Consider the following 23,884-nt stretch of genomic DNA (forward strand, 5'->3'; position numbering starts at 1 on the left):
TATATGGAGCACGCCGGCTGATCAGCTCCGAGCTGTATGTGTTGCGGCTGTTTCACGGTCAACACATGCATGGAAAGCCTGTGTGTTGGGCAATCCAGGCATGTGTGGTGAATGTCACACAGCCGCGACACATGCAGCTGCGGCGCCGATCAGCCGGCTAGTTCCATTTATCCAGGTTCCCGCTGTAGCTTATTTGGCAAGGGCTATAACTTATAAGAAGGGACTAGATCAAATTCGCTCATCTCTACTTACCAGCAGTCGTATTTTTCTGCAGAACACTGAAATCAGCTTGGTAAGGTTCTGAAAAATGTCCATGGAAATGTAAAAAGGATGTATGATGTAATCAGCCCAAAGAATCAGATTATGAATTAATGTAAATGGACACAACCTGCAGTACTTGTCATTTATTATAGGCAATAGCAAAATCCAACTTCTGGTTCCTCAAGTCTGTATGCAAACAGACTGCAGCATAAAGGCACTTGCATTATACAGGATAATCTGACAATACTTCTCTAAAGTGTGCAGACGTTTAAAGACTGTTCGGTTTCACAAGGAACCGCACCCTGTATTCATTCACCATGATCATTGCTGACTGGCAGTGATGCAAAAAAGCATTTGAAAATTGTTTGACCATTAAAATGAGTGCACAGTATATTAGTTCATATAAGTGGTACAGGACAGCTAATTCTCCAGTTAGATTTATATAAACAATTTATCCCTTATTTACCTTCACGTATACAAAACATTTGTAATATAAAAATGTGATCTAAACCCTAAATATTTGGTCCTTATTTGACTTTCCAATTACAGTGTATTTTGGCAAAACAGCATATTCAACAGAAATGTTAGCAATAAAGACTGAAGTTTTCTAGAATGTGTAGGAGGAAAAGGACACTTTGAATCAAAATAATCAACGTAGACCCAAGAGGTTTTCCCAGTCTAAAAAGAAAAGTCTGCGGTCACTGACCGCAGACAGTGTGCGATGGGTTCTGTCATAAGTTCCCCGATTTAAGAAGGTGAGGTCACATGATTGCTTGAATGTAAGTATGCAAAACTCATGCAAGCAATCACGTGACCGCCAACTTACAAGGGGGAATACAAGTGATTGTCACAGACTGCACACTTCTTCTGTGACCAGACAACCCCTTTAAACAAAATCATTTTATTACAAAAAGTGCCGAAACCTCCACCCCACATCTGTAACTTAAAGTCTGGATGCAAGTCACACATTACATGGAAAGTGATTGCTATTCATCAAATTATGGCTTTAAGAAAGTAAGACAATTTTGTCACTCTCCCCTCTAACAAGTGGATGGTTAAAATCCCTAGTCAGTAGATTTTAAATCCCCAGAATCCATTTTAGTATCCAAATCTTCATCAGATGCTTCGTCAACTCCTTTTCTGCCAACACGTCTTGTTACAAATGGTACATCACCACGTCTGAAGAGAAGGACAAATTACGATACATTAAAAACAAAAGATGTACTAAAACTTATCATATTTCATTGCAATATATAAACAAAAAATACAATTTAAAGGCAACCTGTCAGCAGGTTATTGCCATTTAATAGGAGAGCAGCATAATGTAGGTGGGCAGATAGCCCGATTCCAGCGGTCTCAATGCTTGGATTACTACTAGGTTTTCAACATAAATCAGCATTTTTGTAGCAGATCATGAGACAGGCCACCTAGTCCTGCAATGGTAATCCACTGCACTGTGTAACCCCACCTTCATCACTGTGACAAACCTGCCAATATAGAGTGTGCACAAAGTGGTCAGTCACATGGGTGGGGTTAGAGAGGTTAAACTTCCCTTTAAAAACTACTTTTACTGTAATTAGAAAGGTAAACTTCCCATCAAACCTGTGTAAATGTGCACTATAAAACCGCACTCCAAGTTATGGTGGACACACATGTACATACGATAGACTAGAATGCTGTAGAGATTTATAGTCTATATGTGCCCAGATACGAGGCGCGGTTGGCATCTCTGCTCAGATGTGGTCTTTCCCACTTCAGACCCCAATTGATAACCAACCTACATACAAATCAACAATTGTATCACAAGGTGCCCAAAAAATAATCTGTTTGAATATTGAGCAGGAATAAGTGCAGAGAAATGAGTCCCAGTAATGCAGCCCCACAGATATCTAGGGTGTGCTGCCCAAACAGCCTGCCAGGTCTAGCACTTTGTAGGGAAATGCTGATAAATGTAGTAATTATTCATATTTCATGCCAGAAAGTTTTGCTTTATTACAAGCCAAACAACCCGCCTTTTTCTCAATGGCAACACTAGGCCATGTACCAGAAAGATGGCACCGAGAATAGGCAAACACTGGCCTCAAACCTAAATAGCCATAGCATCACAGACTGCCGGAGCAGCTTCGTTTAGGGTGGATGGTTTTCGGTAACACTAATGTTCTATTCTTAATCCATTTTTTTTTTTTTTTTTTTTTTTAATTTGGACTATTTTGAACACCGATTACATGAAAAATGTATCAATATATGCTTTATTTTGTTAACAAAACTAAAAATCCTCCCTCATGTGACCCATCATACAGGTTATGCGATTTCTGATATTGTGTTGCCAGCGCACTACTAACACAAAATTTATATTGCTTTAAGTGGTAACTACATATCCATAAATCTATGGAGGCATAGGAAGCAAAAAAAACCATGAGGTGTCAAAACACCAGAAACTCCTCCATCCCCAAGTGACCGCTCCTAAATGGTCACTTGAGCAGTGTATCGTGATCATTTTGAATGCAGTCACTTCACAAAAGTTTATAACACTGGGACAAGAAACTAAAGAAATTGCTATTGGCTTATTGAGAGCAAATGAGGCATAAATAGTTTGTTTGTGCCACTCACAGAGCCCCTGAGATTTCAGGGACCAGAACCCCCATCCCACAAGAAGCCTATGGGTGTGTTGAACATTTTGAACCCATAGGTGCTTCACAGAATTTTAAAACACTGGGACATGAAAACAAGCCAAGTTTTAATTTTAAATAAAATTATGCATTAGCCCCAGATTTCTGATTTTGAAGAGGAAACAGGAAGAAATGGACCCCACAATCTGTAAATCATCTCCTCCAGAAAAAAGTTACTGTGCCTGCTATTCTTGTACCTCAGGTGCCCTGCAGATGATACCCGCAAAGTGACCCCATCCCTCCTGGAATGTATCTAAGGTGTAATGAGCACTTTTACCCAGTAAGTGTCATTACATTATTTACCATAGGGCTTTTTGGAGAGAGAAAAAAAAAAACAAAACAAAAAAAAAAAACAACAAACACAAAGATCTGGAGTGCCCCACATAATATATTCAGCCAGTTCTCCCAATTACAGCAATACCCTATATATGGATAGACACTACTGTGGGGCACATGGTGGGGATACTTTTGCACACCAAATGCCTTCCCAAAAATGTAGCTCTAAAAATCATGGCCATACAAGAACACAACTTTTCATATTCTGCCGACAGTACTGTATGAGGGTTTTTTCAGATCAAGACGACTTTTCAGCGTTTTTTTCCGCTTTATTCCAGTTTCATAATAAAGCCACTTTTTGTGTGTATGTTTTGTTACGGTGTTCACTCTGCGAGTTAATAGGACAGTTTTTTAGCCCAGGTCATATCAGCTGCAGCAATATTAATGGGTTTACATTTTTTTTTTCTTAGTCCCAATATGGGACTGGAATTTTCACTGTTGCACAGCAAGGCCCTGTATATGGCAGACAAGCAAGCCATTACTTGGCCAAAAGTAGCCATGACAGCCGGCAATTGAAGGGTGCCAATGGATATCAGAGGGGCTCATTTAACCTCATCTTCATGCTGCTGTAGCAACAGGGTGTCATCTAAGTGAGGGAATGCTCTTCCACCACTCCCCCAAGAAGTTATCTAGATGCAGCCATTATAGCAGGGTGTCAGCCATAAAATACCACCGACACCCTCTACTGATGGCATTAGCTGTGCTTATGAATGCTTCCATCACTACTGGTTTGCGGGAACTCCTTGCCCGCTGTGGCACACATGTACAGGTCCTTCTCAAAAAATTAGCATATAGTGTTAAATTTCATTATTTACCATAATGTAATGATTACAATTAAACTTTCATATATTATAGATTCATTATCCACCAACTGAAATTTGTCAGGTCTTTTATTGTTTTAATACTGATGATTTTGGCATACAACTCCTGATAACCCAAAAAACCCTGTCTCAATAAATTAGCATATTTCACCCGACCAATCAAATAAAAAAGTGTTTTTTAATACCAAACAAAAAAAACATCAAATAATAATGTTCAGTTATGCACTCAATACTTGGTCGGGAATCCTTTGGCAGAAATGACTGCTTCAATGCGGCGTGGCATGGAGGCAATCAGCCTGTGACACTGCTGAGATGTTATGGAGGCCCAGGATGCTTCAATAGCGGCCTTAAGCTCATCCAGAGTGTTGGGTCTTGCGTCTCTCAACTTTCTCTTCACAATATCCCACAGATTCTCTATGGGGTTCAGGTCAGGAGAGTTGGCAGGCCAATTGAGCACAGTAATACCATGGTCAGTAAACCATTTACCAGTGGTTTTGGCACTGTGAGCAGGTGCCAGGTCGTGCTGAAAAATGAAATCTTCATCTCCATAAAGCATTTCAGCCGATGGAAGCATGAAGTGCTCCAAAATCTCCTGATAGCTAGCTGCATTGACCCTGCCCTTGATGAAACACAGTGGACCAACACCAGCAGCTGACATGGCACCCCACACCATCACCGACTGTGGGTACTTGACACTGGACTTCAGGCATTTTGGCATTTCCTTCTCCCCAGTCTTCCTCCAGACTCTGGCACCTTGATTTCCGAATGACATGCAAAATTTGCTTTCATCAGAAAAAAGTACTTGAGACCACTTAGCAACAGTCCAGTGCTGCTTCTCTGTAGCCCAGGTCAGGCGCTTCTGCCGCTGTTTATGGTTCAAAAGTGGCTTTACCTGGGGAATGCGGCACCTGTAGCCCATTTCCTGCACACGCCAGACTCAGTCCACTGCTTCCTCAGGTTCCCCAAGGTCTGGAATCGGTCCTTCTCCACAATCTTCCTCAGGGTCCGGTCACCTCTTCTCGTTGTACAGCGTTTTCTGCCACATTGTTTCCTTCCAACAGACTTACCATTGAGGTGCCTTGATACAGCACTCTGGGAACAGCCTATTTGTTGAGAAATTTCTTTCTGGGTCTTACCCTCTTGCTTGAGGGTGTCAATGATGGCCTTCTTGACATCTGTCAGGTCGCTAGTCTTACCCATGATGGGGGTTTTGAGTAATGAACCAGGCAGGGAGTTTTTAAAAGCCTCGGGTATCTTTTGCATGTGTTTAGAGTTAATTAGTTGATTCAGAAGATTAGGGTAATAGGTCATTTAGAGAACCTTTTCTTGATATGCTAATTTATTGAGACAGGTTTTTTGGGTTATCAGGAGTTGTATGCCAAAATCATCAGTATTAAAACAATAAAAGACCTGACAAATTTCAGTTGGTGGATAATGAATCTATAATATATGAAAGTTTAATTGTAATCATTACATTATGGTAAATAATGAAATTTAACACTATATGCTAATTTTTTGAGAAGGACCTGTATGGTGGATGTTGGGAAGGGGCAACACCATTTAGAGATGTTAGTCTATGGTCCATGTGGTCACTATACAACAGGGGCTGTCTCAATGATTTCCATGGGAGGGCATTTTAAGGCTGTTTTGTGCACAGGTCACAGTGCAGTGATGTGGAGCTTGGACAAGCAGCTGGTTGTGACCATATGTTAACATTTCCATAATCATTCACAGGCAGAAAAGTTAGACATATACATGGATATCAACACAACAGGGGTCAGCCTTATATTAAACTTAGGGGCCAGACTGAAAATTAAAATGGTTTTATATTTCAATACTTATAGCAGTATGAAAAAAAACAATTAAACAGGCTTTGGAGTAGACTGCATACCTAAGTTTGCTTTTCAGTGCATTAACCTCACGGTTCATTGCATCTGCTGACTCTGTAGCATCCTCAAGTTCACGCTGTAGTTTACGGCGCAATGCATTGCAACGTTGAGCCTCTTCTTCCGCTTCTTCCACCTGGCGCTTTAGCTGTTTCAGACGAACATTGTTTTTCTCTGCCTAATTATAAAAATATATTGTTTTGGCATAATTTTTTATTTATTTATTTATTTTTTTTTAATATAGCTCCCCCAAGTACCTGGTCTTTGTACTGTTCAGAATTACGCCTTTCATCATCCATTTGCATTAGTACATCCTTGAGTTTTTTCTCTGTACGACGTACTTGTTTGCTTGCAGATTGTCGTTCTCTATTTTAAAATTAAATTTGCGTTAAAAAACTAGTGCATCAAATGTATTCAATGCTGCACATACTGTATACAATGCAAATTATGGGCCCACACCAATACATACTTTGTTTCAGCATCAAGCTGTTCCTCCAGTTGTGCAATCTTTGCTTCCAAAGCGGTGATCGAAGCCTTGAATTTAGATTTAACAGAACCTTCTAATTCTTGTAACTTTGTTTTTAACTCCTTATTCTGGCGATCTAATTGCTGACGGGCATTCTCGTTCTTCTGAGCATTACTACGTTCAGCATTCAGATCAGCATTCATCTGGTCAACCTTGGTTTCAGTGTAAGGAAAAAAAATTGTAGAAAAAATTTTTCAAAAAGAAGCCATGTAAAAGTCAGATGTAAAAATAAAACATTTACAATCTTTAAAGAAGTTAAAGAAGCACTCCCATCAAAATTGTTATCCTCTTAATATATTGCAATCATACTATTAAAATAAAGCCATCTACATAAATCTATCATAAGCATACCACTGTGTACTTAAAATTGCTCATTTTGCCTTTCTACCCTGCAAATGGTTTGTTCTCCATCAAGTCTATGACCTCACATGATTAAAAACTGACTAGATGAATCCTTCTAAGCTCTATGTAGAAACAGGAGGTCAATTGTCCCTGTATGAAGTATATAGTGGCACAGCTGTGTTGGTGCTCAAGATAGGTTGCCCACACCAGTAAGATTATAGAAAGTAAATAACTTGGCACTCAACTTGTGTATAGTGATGATTTTAAGAATTAAATATTTATTACTTGGATCGCAGTCCAGCATAAACGTTTCGGTCAAAACAATAAGACCTTCTTCAGTAGACCGACTGCTTGTCAGATGTAGAGGGTCACAGAGTATAGGTGAGATCCTATATATTAATTGTAAATAGACCTCAGATTAATTGGATATGAACGCATAGTTCTTCAAATTGTGGTAAGGTTGGTAACTAAAATAGCCAGGATAGGTATGTATCCCATAGAATGAAAGAGCAGGGTAACTTTCAATGTGCTGGCATATAATAATGAGTTCCTCACCATAAATGTTATTGTATATAATGGCCAATAGTTACTTGAATTCAACCAGCGGTGGACACTGCGTTGATGCACACCATCCGTTTACAACTTATTGGGGCCAGTAACACAGTGGCACCTATCCTACAGGACTCTCAAGGAGACCTTGCATAATAGAATTTTGTGCCACTACACAAGTAACTATTGGCCATTATATACAATAACATTTATGGTGAGGAACTCATTATATGCCAGCACATTGAAAGTTACCCTGCTCTTTCATTCTATGGGATACATACCTATCCTGGCTATTTTAGTTACCAACCTTACCACAATTTGAAGAACCATGCGTTCATATCCAATTAATCTGAGGTCTATTTACAATTAATATATAGGATCTCACCTATACTCTGTGACCCTCTAAATCTGACAAGCAGTCGGTCTACTGAAGAAGGTCTTATTGTTTTGACCGAAACGTTTATGCTGGACTGCGATCCAAGTAATAAATATTTAATTCTTAAAATCATCACTATACACAAGTTGAGTGCCAAGTTATTTACTTTCTATTGTCCCTGTATGAGTCATAAGTCACTGCAAGTGTGAATTGCAGGGTATAGGCAGCAGCAGCTGGTCGGGGGGTGAAGAGGGGAATGATTTCTGCAGGGACAAGATACATCCTGTTTCTACATAAAGCAGAGAAAAGAAGAACTAGCTGGGAAGAAAGGCAAAATGAGCAATTGTAAGTACCCAGTGCTATAATACATGGTGACTACAATGTATTACAAGAAAAAAACTAATAGGAGTGCTTCAAGAAACAAAAAATAGTAATCTTCTAGTTTTCACACTGGCTACTGGGACTTAAGGCTCATCTTTTCTGAAAACATCCTAATGGGACAGGAAGTTTCCTTAGAAGCAGGAGGACAACGACAAGTAACTATATACACAGCTGGTTAACAGGGGACCCAACCTTCACAACAGGCGATTTCACAGGTAACTCTGCTCCCCTACCCTTCACAATGTCCTTCAAACATACTCCGATGCTTAAATATAAAAGCTAGGGTCAGGGTTTGTTTATTGCGCCTAATCTACTTGTGTCGTTTTCTGAAACAAAAGGAAGTTAAGATATAAAGTGTCCTTGTATGATGAAGAAAAAGAACCACAGTAATTGACATCTGGGCACACCCATTACGCCCCTGTATTAGAAGTTAAAAACAAGTAAATCCATTTACCGTATATACTCGAGAATAAGCCAACCCCCCTAAATTTTGCAACAAAAAACTGGGAAAACTTATTGACTCGAGTATAAGCCTAGGGTGGAAAATGCATAGATACCAATAAAAGTAAGATTAATTGAGACATCGGTAGGTTACGTGTTTTTGAATATCCATATTGAATCAGGAGCCACATATATTGCTCCATACAGTTCATGATGGGCCCCATAAGATGCTCCATATAAAAATACGCCCCATATAATGCTGCATAAATGCTGATTATGGCCCCATAAGGTGCTCCATACGGATATTTGGCCCATATAATGATGCACAAATGCCGATTATGGCCCCATAAGATGCTCCATATAAAAATGTGCCACATATAATGCTCCATACAGTTCTTTATGGCCCCATTATAACAATGTGCCACATGTAATGCTTCATACAGTTCATTATGGCCCCATAGATTCTCCATATAACAATGTGCCACATATAATGCTGCAATAATAAAAAAAAAAAAATGTACATTCTCACCTCTTGCTGCCCGCTGCTCCTCAGCGTCCAGTCTCTCCGCAGTGACTGTTCAGGCAGAGGGCGGTGTGCACACTAACACGTCATCGCGCCCTCTGACCTGAACAGTCACTGCAGAGGACACGGAAGACGAGGCGGCGGTGGAACGAGGAAAGGTGAATATGAAATACTCACCTGCTCCCGGCGCGGTCCCTGGCAGTTTCTCCCAGACAGATGGTCTCCGGGAGCCGGCAGCTTCTTCATCTGTTCAGCAGTCACTGGTACCGCTCATTACAGTAATGAATATGCGGCTCCACCCCTATGGGAGTGGAGTCCATATTCATTACAATGAGCGGCACCACATGACCACTGAACAGGGGAAGAAGCTGCCGGCTCCCGAAGACCCGTGGGACATGCAGGGACTGCGTCAGGAGCAGGTGAGTATGTGACAATCGTCGCTCCCCCCTCACCCGCCGACCCCTTCCCGCCAACAATGACTCGAGTACAAGCCAAGAGGGGCACTTTATTTTTTTGGGCTGAAAATCTCGGCTTATACTTGAGTATATACGGTAAATCTACAAGTACGTTTCAAAAATTAAAATTTTTCAATTACTGTGTGGGTAGGCTGCAGTGGATATTTATTATATTATGGGGACATGTTTCTGGTGTTTTTTTTTTGTTAATGGTTTTAATGTATTGGTTTTGCTATATATTTCAAGTCATTCCTAACACTTTAATTGAAGCCTGAGCACACAAGGTGTTTTTTTCTCTTTATCATACATTGTTTTGCCACATTGTTTGAAGCACCCCTGTATACACATGATTTTTTTTTGTGGATCTGGGTTTCATAAAAGTGTCCTATGGGCAGTGTGGAAGTCAAATCAATTTATATTTGTAATACAGGAGCAAAAATTTCACATGAAAATGTATCTACTAAATTTTAACAAACGAACCTGCAAAGCAACACATACATTACCACATGCCTTTATAGCAATATACAAGGCAAGACCTTAGGGTCATTGAAGTTTGGTAAACCCCAAAATGATAAACTGAAAACATTAAATCACCTGGAGCGTGGCCTTTCTCAGTCTGTCATTGGCCAATTCAGTGTTGCCCTGTTCCTCCTCCAATTCTTCTTCAAGCTGTGCAATACGAGAATCTAAACGCCTCTTTTCTTCCAATGCCAGAGCACTAAAGGTTAAGGTTAGGAATATTAGTGTCCAGTTATATCCATTTGGCACTATAATAATGCGCAAAATGTAGCACGCTGCATGGAAGATGTTCAGAAAGATAATATTTTTACTAATCATAGGATGGGATCATTAACAAATGGATGTTCTTACCCTTTACCACTGCTGTTGGCAATTTCATCTGCCAGTTCATCTCTTTCCTGCTGTGCTTGCCTTCTAGCACGCTCTGCAGCAGCAAGCTCCTGTAATTAAGAATCCAAGATTGAGGGAAGGGGCTGGATAAGTACAGGTATGGCAACATTTAGATCCCATTACCCCCCACACTAAAGTAAGGACAAAAAAGCACAAATAGTAGTTATGTGGTAACTGATCGCTAGTTATGTGGTAACTGATCGCTTGCAAGCCAGGAAATTCATTATGTAGCATTTATCCAAGACTAAATGAAATCTAACAGACATTTACAGGTGCTATATTAGTAAAGGTACCGTCACACTTAGCGACGCTGCAGCGATACAGACAACGATGCCGATCGCTGCAGCGTCGCTGTTTGGTCGCTGGAGAGCTGTCACACAGACCGCTCTCCAGCGACCAACGATGCCGAGGTCCCTGGGTAACCAGGGTAAACATCGGGTTGCTAAGCGCGGGGCCGCGCTTAGTAACCCGATGTTTACCCTGGTTACTAGTGTAAAATGTAAAAAAACTAACAGTACATACTCACCCTCTGATGTCCGTCACACGTCCCTCGCCGTCCGCTTCCTGCACTGACTGAGCGCCGGCCCTAACAGCAGAGCGGTGACGTCACCGCTGTGCTGTGGTTTCATTTTACGGCCGGCAGTCAGTCAATGCGGGAAGCGGACGGCAAGGGACGTGAAGTTGAGTATGTACTGTTTGTTTTTTTACATTTTACACTGGTAACCAGGGTAAACATCGGGTTACTAAGCGCGGCCCTGCGCTTAGTAACCCGATAATTACCCTGGTTACCATTGTAAAACATCGCTGGTATCGTTGCTTTTGCTGTCAAACACAACGATACACGCCGATCTGACGACCAAATAAAGTTCTGAACTTTAATCAACGACCAGCGATATCACAGCAGGATCCTGATCGCTGCTGCGTGTCACACACAACGATATCGCTAGCCAGGACGCTGCAACGTCACGGATTGCTAGCGATATCGTTTAGTGTGACGGTACCTTTAGTCACAAAATTGTTATCCACTTCCAGTTGCACGCAATGCGTTTTTACTCTCCTTTTAAGTCCTTACATTACCCGGAAAGCAAGCCCTCATATGGCTATATTGGCAGAAAAGTAAAGTTGTAGCTTTGAATAACACACATTTAACTGAAAATGTGAAAGTTCAACAGTGGTTGACGGAAAAAAAAAAAAAAAAAAAAAAACCAAAGGGGAAAAGAAAATACATCTCCCCCAGTGTCCCTTGGATTTTGTTTTAATGGTGTACATCATGTTGTAAAAGTGATCTGGCAACTTTAGCTTACAGATTTCTCTATTTCTAAGCTGTAAAAAGTTGGGCAGGGCTATTGAAACCTTATTTTTTCATTTTTTCCTGAATGTGCTATCGCTTGGCCGCTTGTTGTAGCACTGCAGTATGTAGAGGAAATAATGTTCTTAGGCAGGCCAGCCACAGTCTAGAGTAGATGCACGTGTCCAACCGAACCATTTAAGTACAGTCTTGTCAGACTGACAGCTCCAATTAATTGGTTAACACAGCAGCGATTAGCTGGTTAACCTACAACCGCACCCGATGTAGGATGTATTGTTGTGTTCAGGAAACTGTTAAAAATAAAATGGCCAAACCTTTGTGGAGTGCTGCATGGAGGGGCCTAATAACAGTTTTATTATACCAAGGCAAAGAGACCAAAGAAACATTTCTGGTCATAGCATCGGTAACAAAATTGCTCATGCTTATGGCAATGTCTTGGCAGGACACCTATGATGGCTCCCAGCAGAGCATCAAAACGAGAGTTCTCATATTACCCTACAATAGCTTGTAATGCACTGTAGACAAACCTTTATATGGTACAGTGAAAGTCTATGGCAAAGTATTGAATGGCAACCATTAATTCTGCCATTAGGTTCCATTTATGGTGGTCAACATGCAATAAAACTTATGACTCAATAGATTATGTAATCTATAGAATTTAAAACAAGCCAAAAAATAAATAAATTATATAATATATACAATTATATCTTCTGCATGGCTAACTGCAGCTTTCATTTACACCATTTTTGGGTAGCCCTATTTAAGTACATTTTAATTGCATTGTTAAGAGGTGCACTGATTATCTCTTTTCAAAAATACCAGAAATCCTGTTTTACAACTTGAATGTTTTTTTTTTATATTTCATGTGCTGTAGACACACATTTGTTAGATCATGCACTGTGTATGATCCAACTAACTTGCTAGTGCCTGTCGATTCAGATGTCATGACGGCATCAGGTCACCATCACAACGATTGGAACCTCGCGATGATGTATCAGGGTCTCCGATCCAAGGGCAGAGGGAGGCTTCCTTTATTCTGCCTGGCCATAGCAGCATTTAGGGGATTAGAGTCTGGGTGCAGTGCTGGCAGCACTTCTGGTACTGAGTGCTGGGCGTTCGCTGTCAGAATTAGCCTTTGTACGCACAAAGTCCACAGGACATATCCATACGGCCAAGGTCGCCTAGTACCAGCCTACATGGATGTATGGATTTGTTTAAGGTTGTAAAGGGGTTAAAGTCGATTTTTCTGATTAACACAGAATAAAAAAATTAAAAAAATGAAAAGCATAACACAAATGTCACCAAACGTGATTCCAGCCCATTCATTATTTTACCTCCTGCATATGAATCATCTCTGCCTCCATACTTTTCAGTTTCTTTTCATTTTCTTTTGATTGACTTAAAATGTCATCCCTGGATGCTCTGGTGTCTTCCAACTCTCTTTGGTAATCCTTCATTTGAGCCTAAGTAATACAGGCAACATTAATTTAAGAAAAACAAAAAAAGGCGGCAACGGTGTAGGAGGGCAATGATTTATTAACCACAGTACTCAATGTTTAACAAGCATTATGAAGTGAACTTACATGCATGCACCAACCCAAGACGTAAGATTATTACCTGCAGTTTGCGCAATTGTTTAATTGCTTCTTCTCTATTTTTATTTGCAGAGTCAATTTGTCCCTCCAAGTCTTTTAGATCCATTTCAAGCTTTTTTCTGGATGCTACAGCCAAGGAACGTTGCTTTCTTTCGTCCTCAAGCTCCGCTTCCATTTCTTTAACCTGAAAGTTTATTAGGGTTACAAGAGGTAGGAAGGTACAATATTCAAGTGTTAAAACACTGCAGCCTTGGGAATATCCACTTGATTTAGGTTTAATTTAGAAGTTTTTTTTTTTATCACAGTAAAACCTTAGGTTTTGGAAATAAAAATTAAAGTTGGGAAATCAGATTGTTTAGGCATTTTTAAATTTGATATGCATGTAATGTCATTAAAGGACCAATGAACAGAATGCATGAAATGGCTCACTTGTCGGACAAGTTGTTTCTTCTTGTCTTCACTCTGCTCATCTCGTCCTTGCAGATCCCTGTCAAACTGTGCCTTCATCGCTTGCAGGTTAACTTCTAGGCGCAACTTGGCATCTTCTGTGGCTTGTAATTCATCTTCAAGTTCTTCCAATTGAGTCTTCATTTCTTCTACTTGTTGTTCCAATGCCCTCTTCGACTTTTCTAATTCATGAACCTGAGTCAAAAAAAACAACACCACCGACAAACTTATGTAGACAAAACTCCAACATGTTCTATACAAGATATAAGGCTGTATGTGCCTGGCTGCAATTTAAAACACAAAAGTAAACGGAATGGTTGCACTACAAAAGGTCACATGCTTTCCTTATGTCCCGTACAAACTAGATGAAGATGTAGCTTAAAGGGATTGTCTCAACTTCTTAAATGGGTGAACTTGAGAAGTGCTTGTTAAAACAAGGCATTTCGTAATTAACCTTTTATTAAAATCTCTAACATTTTAAAATCCTCTCTTTACTGAACAGTGTACTGCTTGTGGCCTAGTTTGGTGGTCACCTTTGCTGTGTAAGGCTATGTTCACACATTGTTTTTTTTGCAAATTTTAAGCTGAATTTACAGTACCAACAAAACTTCAGATATCTCATGTACATTTTTTTCCCTGTCCGATTTGAAAAACTTTAGGTTTTGCAAACTGCAGCATGTCACTTTCAACTTTAAACCAATGAGTAAGTGCAAATAAGCAGAAACACAAAAGTGCAGCAAAACCTGTTATATTTTGGAAGCGGCTTCTTTAGGCTATGTGCACACAGTGCGGATTTGCCTGCAGATCTGCAGCGGATTGCCCGCTGCGAATTCGCAGCAGTTTTCCATCAGGTTTACAGTACCATGTAAACCTATGGAAAACCAAATCCGCTGTGCCCATGGTGCGGAAAATACAGCGCGGAAACGCTGCGTGGTATTTTCTGCAGCATGTCAATTCTTTGTGCGGATTCCGCAGGGTTTTACACCTGCTCCATAATAGCAATCCGCAGGTGTAAAACGGCAGGTGAAATCCGCACAAAACGTTTTACATGCGGATTTTTCAAAAACCGTGCGGAAAAATCCGCACACAAATTCGCAACGTGGGCACATAGCCTTACTGGCAGAGAGCGGGTTTTGCGAGCACAAAAAAAAAAAAAACGCAAAAAAAAGCAACGTGCAAACAGTCAGAGGTGGACAAGATACTGGGCAAGGGGTGACCGATTTAGAGACTATAAATGTAGCAATGAAGCTGGCTGGATCTGGCCAGTCTCAGACCCACTGCGTTCCTCCAGTGCTACAGAAAAAGTCGCCTCTGCTTGCAGCATGTAAGACCATTCTGACCAGCAACGATCATGCTGCAGATTTCAATGGTCGTCTCAAGAAGCATCCAGCCCTCCGGCAATTTGTAGTTTATTACTGGATAATGGTTTTTGAAAGGTTCTCCTTTCCTCTGCTCTACCCATAACAGAGTATTTATTACATACATTAGTTGTGGGATCATGATTATTCAATATATTGTCCTTTTATATCATACTGTGACTACTTGGCACCACTTTGTTGTGGAGAGTTCCTCTTACAATCCACTTGTGCCCTTACACATGTATATTCCCAAAGAGAATGCTGGTAATACAAGATATATTCATTCTTCTTTCTAAGACTGTCTGGATCATTGAGGTTTTATATAGAGGTCTATATAGGTTACCTTGTTTTTCGCTTATGGAGATTTATATGCACTTCATCTAAATGCATTAATATTTTGATTATATGTACATTTATTTAAGGACATCACTTATCGTATCATTGATGGTCTGAGTTATAAAATATATTTATCTTCATAGGGATGTAATATATTAAAATGTTCTTTCAAATCATCCTTGTGTCTATTTAACCTTTCCATTTTCTTAACGGGGATATCTATATGTGAGCTTTGATAAACCTGTGTACCATTTTTAAGTCCTCCTTTTTCTTGAGGTATTGTATTATATCACAGATACATTATACATATTTTTAGTAATAGATTTGTGATATTGTGAATGCACCAAGCATGGGCTATGAGACCTGCCATGAATTACACCTGATCGATCCTGTTGCAAATGCGCTTTGGTGTAATTATTCATACTTTTCATGTACACATGGTAAATATTAATTGACTTTATTATGGCTGGGTCTTATAGGATGTATTCCCTTTATATTGATCTACTAAAATCAAAGCATTGTTCATCTCTTGATTCACTTGCTTCAAATTTAATTCACTAAAGCATTTTTCTTGTAAAACATCTTCACGTAGACATTACGAGATCTGAGCAAATATGCTTTGCCCTTGGCTCGTTGCAACCACTACAGCGAATGCGCAATGTAATTGGTCAATGGATTTCCGATGACAGACCGTATTCCCCACCAACGATAATCACTCATTTAATTGATACTTTGTTATTCTGGGACTTTATGCATGCTTGCACTTCCCCTGAGGAAGCTGTTTGCAGCGATACGCGTGGGGATAGTTTTCTGTGACTTGCCTGCTATATTTATTCTGGTCTCTGTATCCCGTACTGCTGAACCCTTAAAATGATTAGCATTATAGATTTTTAGGTAGTGCCACATATTTATAGAAAGTTAATTTCAGTCCTTCAATACAAAAAGTTAAACTCATTATATAGAGTAATTACAATCAGTGATTTATTTCACGTTTATTTCTGTTAATGTTGATTATGGTTTACAGCCAATGAAAACCCAAAAGTCATTATCTCAGTAAATTCGAATACTTTATAATACCAGCTCAAAAATTTATTATAAAATCTGAAATGTTGGCCTACTGAAATGTATGTTCAGCAAATGCACTCAATACTTGGTCAGGGCATGGAGGCGATCAGCCTGTGGCACTGCTGAGGTGTTATGGAAGGCCAGGTAGCCTTCAGCTCATCTGCATTGTTGGGTCTGGTGTCTCATCGTCCTCTTGACAATACCCCATAGATTCTCTATGGGGTTAATGTCAGGCGAGTTTGCTGGCCAATCAAGCAGTGATACTGTGGTTTGTAAACCAGGTATTGGTACTTTTGGCAGTGGACAGGTGCTAAGTCCTGCTGGAGAAATACATTTTCATCTCCAAAAAGCTTGTCGGCAGAGAGCAACATGAATTGCTCTAAAGTTTCCTGGTAGATGGCTGCGCTGACTTTGGTCTTGATAAAACACAGTGTACCTACACTAGCAGATGACATGGCTCCCCAAACCATCACTGATTGTGGAAACTTCACACTAGACCTCAAGCAGCTTGGATTGTGGCCTCTCTACTCTTCCTCCAGACTCTGGGACCTTGATTTCCAAATGAAATGCAAGATTTACATTAATCTGAAAACACCTTGGACCACTGAGCAACAGTCCAGTTCTTTTTTTCTCTCCTTGGCCCAGGTAAGACGCTTCTGGTGTTGTCTATTAGTCATGAGTGGCTTGACAAGGAATGTGGCACTTGTAGTTCATGTCTTGGATACGTGTGTGTGGTGGCTCTTGAAGCAATGACTCCAGCAGCAGTCCATTCCTTGTGAATCTCCCCCCAAATTTTTGAATGGCCCTTTTTTAACAATCCTTTCAAGGCTGCGGTTATCCAGGCTGCTTGAGCACTTTTTTCCTACCACACTTTTTTCCTTCCACTCAACTCTCCATTAATATGCTTGGATACAGCACTGTGTGAACAGCCAGCTTCTTTAGCAATGACCTTTTGTGGCTTACCCTCCTTGTGTCAATGACTGCCTTCTGGACATCTGTCAAGTCAGCAGTCTTCCCCATGATTGTGGCGCCTACTGAAACAGACTAAGAGACCTTTTTAAACGCATAGGAAGCCTTTGCAGGTGTTTTTTGTTAATTGTTCTAATTTACTGAGATGACGACTTTTGGCTTTTCATTGGCTGTAAGTCAATCTTTAACAGAAATAAACACTTGACATAGATCACTGTTTGTATTGACTATAATATCAGAGTTTCACTTTTTGTATTGAAGTGAAAAATTAATTTTGCTGATATTCTAATTTTGTGAGTAGCACCTGTATCATATACAGGTAGTCCTTAACTTACGACGTTGATCCGTTCTTACGCGGCGTCGTAAACGACGTAAGTTGGACCATACGTTCATACAGTACTGTACCATAACAGTACAGTACTGCAAACACTTAGCCTATCCAAACACCTATCCTAACAGTACCCTACATAATCAATAAACATAAGTACAGTAAAATTGTGCAGTACAGGACGTTTAATAATGAAATACTGTACTGTAAGTGCTGTAACAGTAATAAACAGTGTACTGGAATAAACAAAGATAATTCCAAAGAGAGAACAGGCTTATTGGGAGGAAGCTGCAGAAGGTGCTGGAGATACTGGGGTAGGCGAGTCAAGAGGGGTAGGTGAGTCAAGAGGGGCAGGTGAGTTAAGAGGGGCAGGTGAGGTAGAGGGTACAGGCACAGGATCTTTTGCAGGCCTCTCTACCTTCTTGAAGTACTGCTGCAGGTTAGTTTGGAAGGAGACCATCTTCTCCTCCAAGATCTCCTTGTAACACCTAAGGGAATCCATTACTCCTCTGGCAACCCTAGTGTACCTTTCCATGTTGGGATCCTCAGCCTCTAACCTTGACAACCCTTCCTGTATCAGGGCAAAACCTCCTGCCAAGCCCTGCCTTGTAAATCTCTTAGGTTCTGGGGTTTGTATGTCTTCCTCCATCATCTGCTTCTCCAGTTGAATAAGGTCCTCAGCAGATAACTCCTCTCCATGAGATGCCAGTCGCTCTGTGACATCACCTCCAAATTCATTGTCTTACTCATAACAACGTTCTCTATGACACTAGTCACTGACTCTTGGACCTCTGTGACATCATTCACAAACTGGGGACACAGTTTTTTCCACACACCATTCATACTGGTCTGCTTAACCTCATCCCAGGAATCAGCAATGTTATTCACAGCATCAAGGATGTTGTATGTTTTCCCAAAAGTCCTTTAGAGTCAAGTCCTAATTCTTTTCAGTTGCTGCTAAAGCATTACCAATGACCCTTCGGAGGTAGTAGGCCTTAAATGTAGCACTGACAATACCGCTCCACGCCTGGCACAAAATGGTTGGTGAAACAGTCATCAAACACTGAAGTGTCACCCATGCCTTCCTATTAGACTTCCAGATGACTGGTAGTTGACCCTTTGAAATGCCCTTGAGTGCCCTTGGATTCTCAGCCTGATACACCAGCATGGGCTTCAGTTTGTAGTCGCCAGCAGCATTGCCCCCAAGAAGCAAAGTCATTCTCTCCTTGCCAACTTTTTGACCTGGTGCTGACTTCTCCTCCTTGGCGATGTACGTACGGTTAGGCAAACGTTTCCAAAACAAGCCTGTCTCATCCACGTTGAACACTTGTTGAGCACAGTAACCACCCTCCTCAATTATCTCAGCCAAAGCTTCACCTTGCACTTTAATGTTATGGAAATTGGCACGATCCTTAAAACTCATAAACCAACCCCTACTCGCCATAAATACTTCACTTTCACTTCCTTCCCCCTTTTCAACACCTCAAACAGTCGCCTAGCCTTCTCCTAAATAACCATATAGCTCACAGGGATACGGTGTTTGATTTTGGTCTTCCAACCAAAGCACCAATAATCTTTCCATCTCAATAAGCCCACTAAGCCGCTTTGTTATCACTGTCGCTTTCATAGGAGCAGATCCTTTCACATGTTCAAGGATACGATCTTTATCCTTGATAATCGTAGCGACAGTCGAACGACTAAGTCCTAATGACCTGCCAATTTCTGATGGTGTTTCCCCCTTATCAGATCACCTTATGATATCCACTTTCACCTCCATGGTGATGGCCTTCCTTTTCTTTGATGCACTGGTATCAGATGAGTCTAGCTTACGTTTGGGAGCCATAATGAAGGGTCTTATGGCGTGCAGGAGACTCGTTTTCCTCGTGTAACCAGGTACAGTACTGGACTCTATTCTTCCGCAGCTGCACGTAGTTCAACTTATGACGCAAAACCGTGTAAGTCGGAATGAGGCGTCGTATAAAGCGTCGTAACTACGAAACAACGTAACTCGCGACCGTCGTAAACCGAGGACTAACTGTATATGCCATATTTATTGCAGGTTGCCATGTAGTATTGTTACATTTGCTCTGGTCAGTTTAATGTTAGTGATCACATTCTAAACTTTTTTTTTTATTATTATTATAGAGTTACATATATTCCTACATACTATTTTTGTTCCCAGAGACTTTATAATGTCATAGCATTTTCTTAATCATTTGATATTCTTGAGGCAGTGTTATTGGTCATGTTGTGTTTAATTGATTTTAATTGTGCATTTTCTACAATAATACATTCTTTTTATTAATACGGATTGGTGTGCTTTTCACTTTTGTAACTTTTTTCCCTTTTTTTAGAAGCCAGTGTAGGGCACAACAGTGGTATTTCGGGCTTTCAACGTGCATGCTGAGTACATTATGGAGTCATACAAAAAAAAGGTAAATATCAACTGTGAACCAGATTGCATTCTGCTCGCTGCTTCATGCGATTTACCTAGCATCAAGGAGCGTTCAGCTGTGCTACACTATGCTCTGCTTTTGCCTTCACAAAGCAGCTCACAGTGCCATTAAGCTCTGCTGTAAATGCACAGCAGAACGGAGCTAAGCCCAGCTAACATCAATTAGGTAAAGCCAAAAATTCCATGGCACATAAAAAGCTGTAAAATGGGTGATTTTTATGTTCTGCTATATAACTGTATAGATTGGTACTTGCAGTTTAAGATTATTGATGTTTAAGAGTGGAAGGACTGCTGTTTATCAGTGCTTATGCCTTTCAACCTCTTGTGAAGACAGCAAAGTAGAGCACAGCAGATTTGTACTGGATGTCAACTAATAGAGTAATAAGATAGTACGTGTTGATCTATTCCCCGTTTACTCCTCCACAATACTCATTGTGTTCAGGCATAGGCTATAATTTGGTAAACCTGTGAGTGCTGCTCAATAGATATACACAGTATATTCAATCATACATTTCAGGTGCCCTGTAGCAGGCAGACAGATATATATATATATCTCTATATCTCTCTCTCTCTATATATACATAGAATATATATATATATATATATATATATATATATATATATATATATATATATATATATATATATACACACACACACACATAGATTATGAATATATATATATATATATATATATATATATATACACACACACATAGATTATGAATATATATATATATATATATATAGAGAATATGTGTATATGTATGTATGTATGTATGTATGTATGTATGTATGTATGTATGTATGTATGTATGTATGTATGTATGTATATATATATATATATATATATATATATATATATATATATATATATATATATATATATATATATATATATACACATACATATACATACACACACACACACACTCTAGAGGTTTTACATTATATACACTTCAGCCGAGACACAATGCTCCGCTGTGCTCTGCTGTTACAACAGACCTTGAATTATCTATTGTAAAGTTACAGCAGAGCAGCGAGTGGAGAACAGCCGGGTGGGTCTTGGATGCCATTTCTGCTTTTAGTGATAAACCAGTCATGCAAAACACCACATGCCAACACCTCACACAATGCATAATCAGAGTTGCATACTTACACTCTTTCCAACATCATCCTTGGAGCTAACCAAGTCCTCCATCTCTGTGCGCAGCTGCTTGTTGTGCCTTTCTAACTCAGCCTTTAATTCTAGGGCCTCTTCCAAGGAACGTGCCAAAGAGAGAGCTTTGGTCTCCTTTTCACGAGCTTCTGCTTCAGCACGGTCACGTTCTTCTGCATATTTAGCCGAAATGGTCTTCTCTTCACCAAGTAACTGAGATCAATCAAAAAAATAAAGAAAAGTAAGAAGTACATTGTAATTACAGCACAGGCATTTTTAATTTCACTGAATTGCTGTTCTCTTGTTCAAATTATTTCCTGAGTAGTAATAACAGATTGATCTTCTTCATGTGTATGGCAGGAGGGGTGCCAATTAGAAAGCACATTATGCATCACATGCACCTTAACAACTCCTTAACTTTTTTTTTTTTTGCCGCAACAAGGAGTTAAAGGGAACCAGGCATGAAAAATAATGCAATTTGACAGCAGATATGGGGTTAATCTGTAGGTTGATCGCTTCTGATACTGTGCGGGCGCCAGCACTGAGTCCTGCTGCCAGGATGAGTTGAACTTTACTCACCCCTAAGGGTACCGTCACAGGGTGCAATTTTGATCGCTACGACGGCACGATCCGTGACGTCGCAGCGATCGTATGATTATCGCTCCAGCGTCGTAGACTGCGGTCACACGTTGCAATCACGGCGCTGGAGTGATGCCGAAGTCCCCGGGTAAACATCGGGTTACTAAGCGCAGGGCCGCGCTTAGTAACCCGATGTTTACCGTGGTTACCAGCGTAAAAGTAAAAAAAAACAAACCGTACATGCTCACCATCTGATGTCCGTCCGGTCCCTTGCCGTCCGCTTCCTGCTCTGACAGATCCGGCCGTACAGTGAGAGCAGAGTGCAGCGGTGACGTCACCGCTGTGATCTGCTCTCACTTTCCGGCCGGCAGACAGTCAGAGCGGGAAGCGGACGGCAAGGGACCGGACGGACATCAGATCGTGAGCATGTACGTTTTTTTTTTTTTTTTTTACTTTTACGCTGGTAACCACGGTAAACATCGGGTTACTAAGCGCGGCCCTGCGCTTAGTTACCCGATGTTTACCCTGGTTACCAGCGAACACATCGCTGGATCTCTGTCACACACAACGATCCAGCGATGTCAGCGGGTGATCAAGCGACGAAAGAAAGTTCCAAACGATCTGCTACGACGTACGATTCTCAGCAGGGTCCCTGATCGCTGCTGCGTGTCAGACACTGCGATATCGTAACGATATCGCTAGAACGTCACGAATCGTACCGTCGTAGCGATCAAAATTGCACTGTGTGACGGTACCCTAACAGTGTTCAACTTCCAGTCAGGGGCGGCGCAGTCACTGTTTGTCACCACTCTGTGTACAGATACCGGTGGCTGTAACCATGCCCCAGGCACTGAATGACAGCCGGCCCCAATTCCGAGCTGCTGTCAGTCAGTGCCAGGGTCGCGGTTACAGCTACTGCTCTCAATTCACAAAGCCATGACAGAAAACAGTGACCCCTGACTGGAAGCCAAATACCGACGTGGGTGAAAAGTTCATCTCATCCCAGTAGCACAGTTCAATACCAGAGTCACATGGTGTCAGAAAGCCATTAACCCCATATCTGTAGGTTAATAGCGTTATTTTATATGACAGGTTTCCTTTAAGTATATGCGGGTATCAAAGCCAAAGAACATTTAAACTAGCAAGGTCAGGTGAGCCAAACACTGAACCTTCGCACAAGTGACCATCTGCGTAGGTGAAGAATGATGCAGAGACGCAACTCAGCTAAAATCAAGTTAATTTCCAATTGCTTTTATTACCTGATCAAACTTTTTCTGCTTCTTCTCCAAGTTTGACACAATCTGGCGTTGGTGATCAAGATCCACACTAATATCTTCTAGCTCCTGCTGAAGCCTAGTTTTTGTCTTCTCGAGTTTGTCATAAGCAGCTGCTTTCTCTTCAAACTGTTGATTTGCACCTTCTAATTCTTTCTGCAATTTTTTCTTTACTTCTTCAATAGAGTCCAATGACCCAATACTATCCTCCATTTTCTTTTTCATATCTGTCATCTAAAACACAATTACGGACATTTACAAATGAAATTTATACAATAGTACGGTTAACTGCACAAGAATTTAGGAACAATCTTTTCGACACTTTAAAAAAAAAAAAAGAATTATGCCAAAATTTCACAAGAAATCAATTTTCTTCAAAAAGCATTATGAACTGGCATGCAGAATATTTGTACCTCACGTTAAATGTGGCTCACTGTTCGTGTATCCACCTTTCATACTGTAGGTTTGAGTCTTAACACTGAAAAGCCAAGAGCAAGAATTACCGTATATAAGCCAACCCGAATATAAGCCGAGG

General features: G+C 40.6%; 1 protein-coding gene across 1 annotated transcript in view; it reads right to left on the reverse strand.

Annotated features, from left to right (window-relative positions):
- Window positions 1–389: 389 nt before the first annotated feature.
- Window positions 390–23,884, reverse strand: part of MYH9 (myosin heavy chain 9) — a 240,108-nt gene continuing 216,613 nt past the window's right edge. Inside the window, exons 29-39 of the mRNA XM_077278728.1 lie at window positions 23,335–23,583; window positions 21,497–21,709; window positions 13,809–14,021; window positions 13,402–13,563; window positions 13,119–13,247; window positions 10,437–10,525; window positions 10,161–10,284; window positions 6,443–6,651; window positions 6,231–6,339; window positions 5,979–6,151; window positions 390–1,440 (exon numbers count right to left, since the gene is read on the reverse strand). Coding sequence (XP_077134843.1) covers window positions 1,326–1,440; window positions 5,979–6,151; window positions 6,231–6,339; window positions 6,443–6,651; window positions 10,161–10,284; window positions 10,437–10,525; window positions 13,119–13,247; window positions 13,402–13,563; window positions 13,809–14,021; window positions 21,497–21,709; window positions 23,335–23,583 — 1,785 coding nt within the window. The 3' untranslated portion in view covers window positions 390–1,325. The remainder of the gene's footprint in view (window positions 1,441–5,978; window positions 6,152–6,230; window positions 6,340–6,442; window positions 6,652–10,160; window positions 10,285–10,436; window positions 10,526–13,118; window positions 13,248–13,401; window positions 13,564–13,808; window positions 14,022–21,496; window positions 21,710–23,334; window positions 23,584–23,884) is intronic.

Source organism: Ranitomeya variabilis, chromosome 8, assembly GCF_051348905.1.
Source record: "Ranitomeya variabilis isolate aRanVar5 chromosome 8, aRanVar5.hap1, whole genome shotgun sequence".
Lineage (NCBI taxonomy): Eukaryota > Metazoa > Chordata > Amphibia > Anura > Dendrobatidae > Ranitomeya > Ranitomeya variabilis.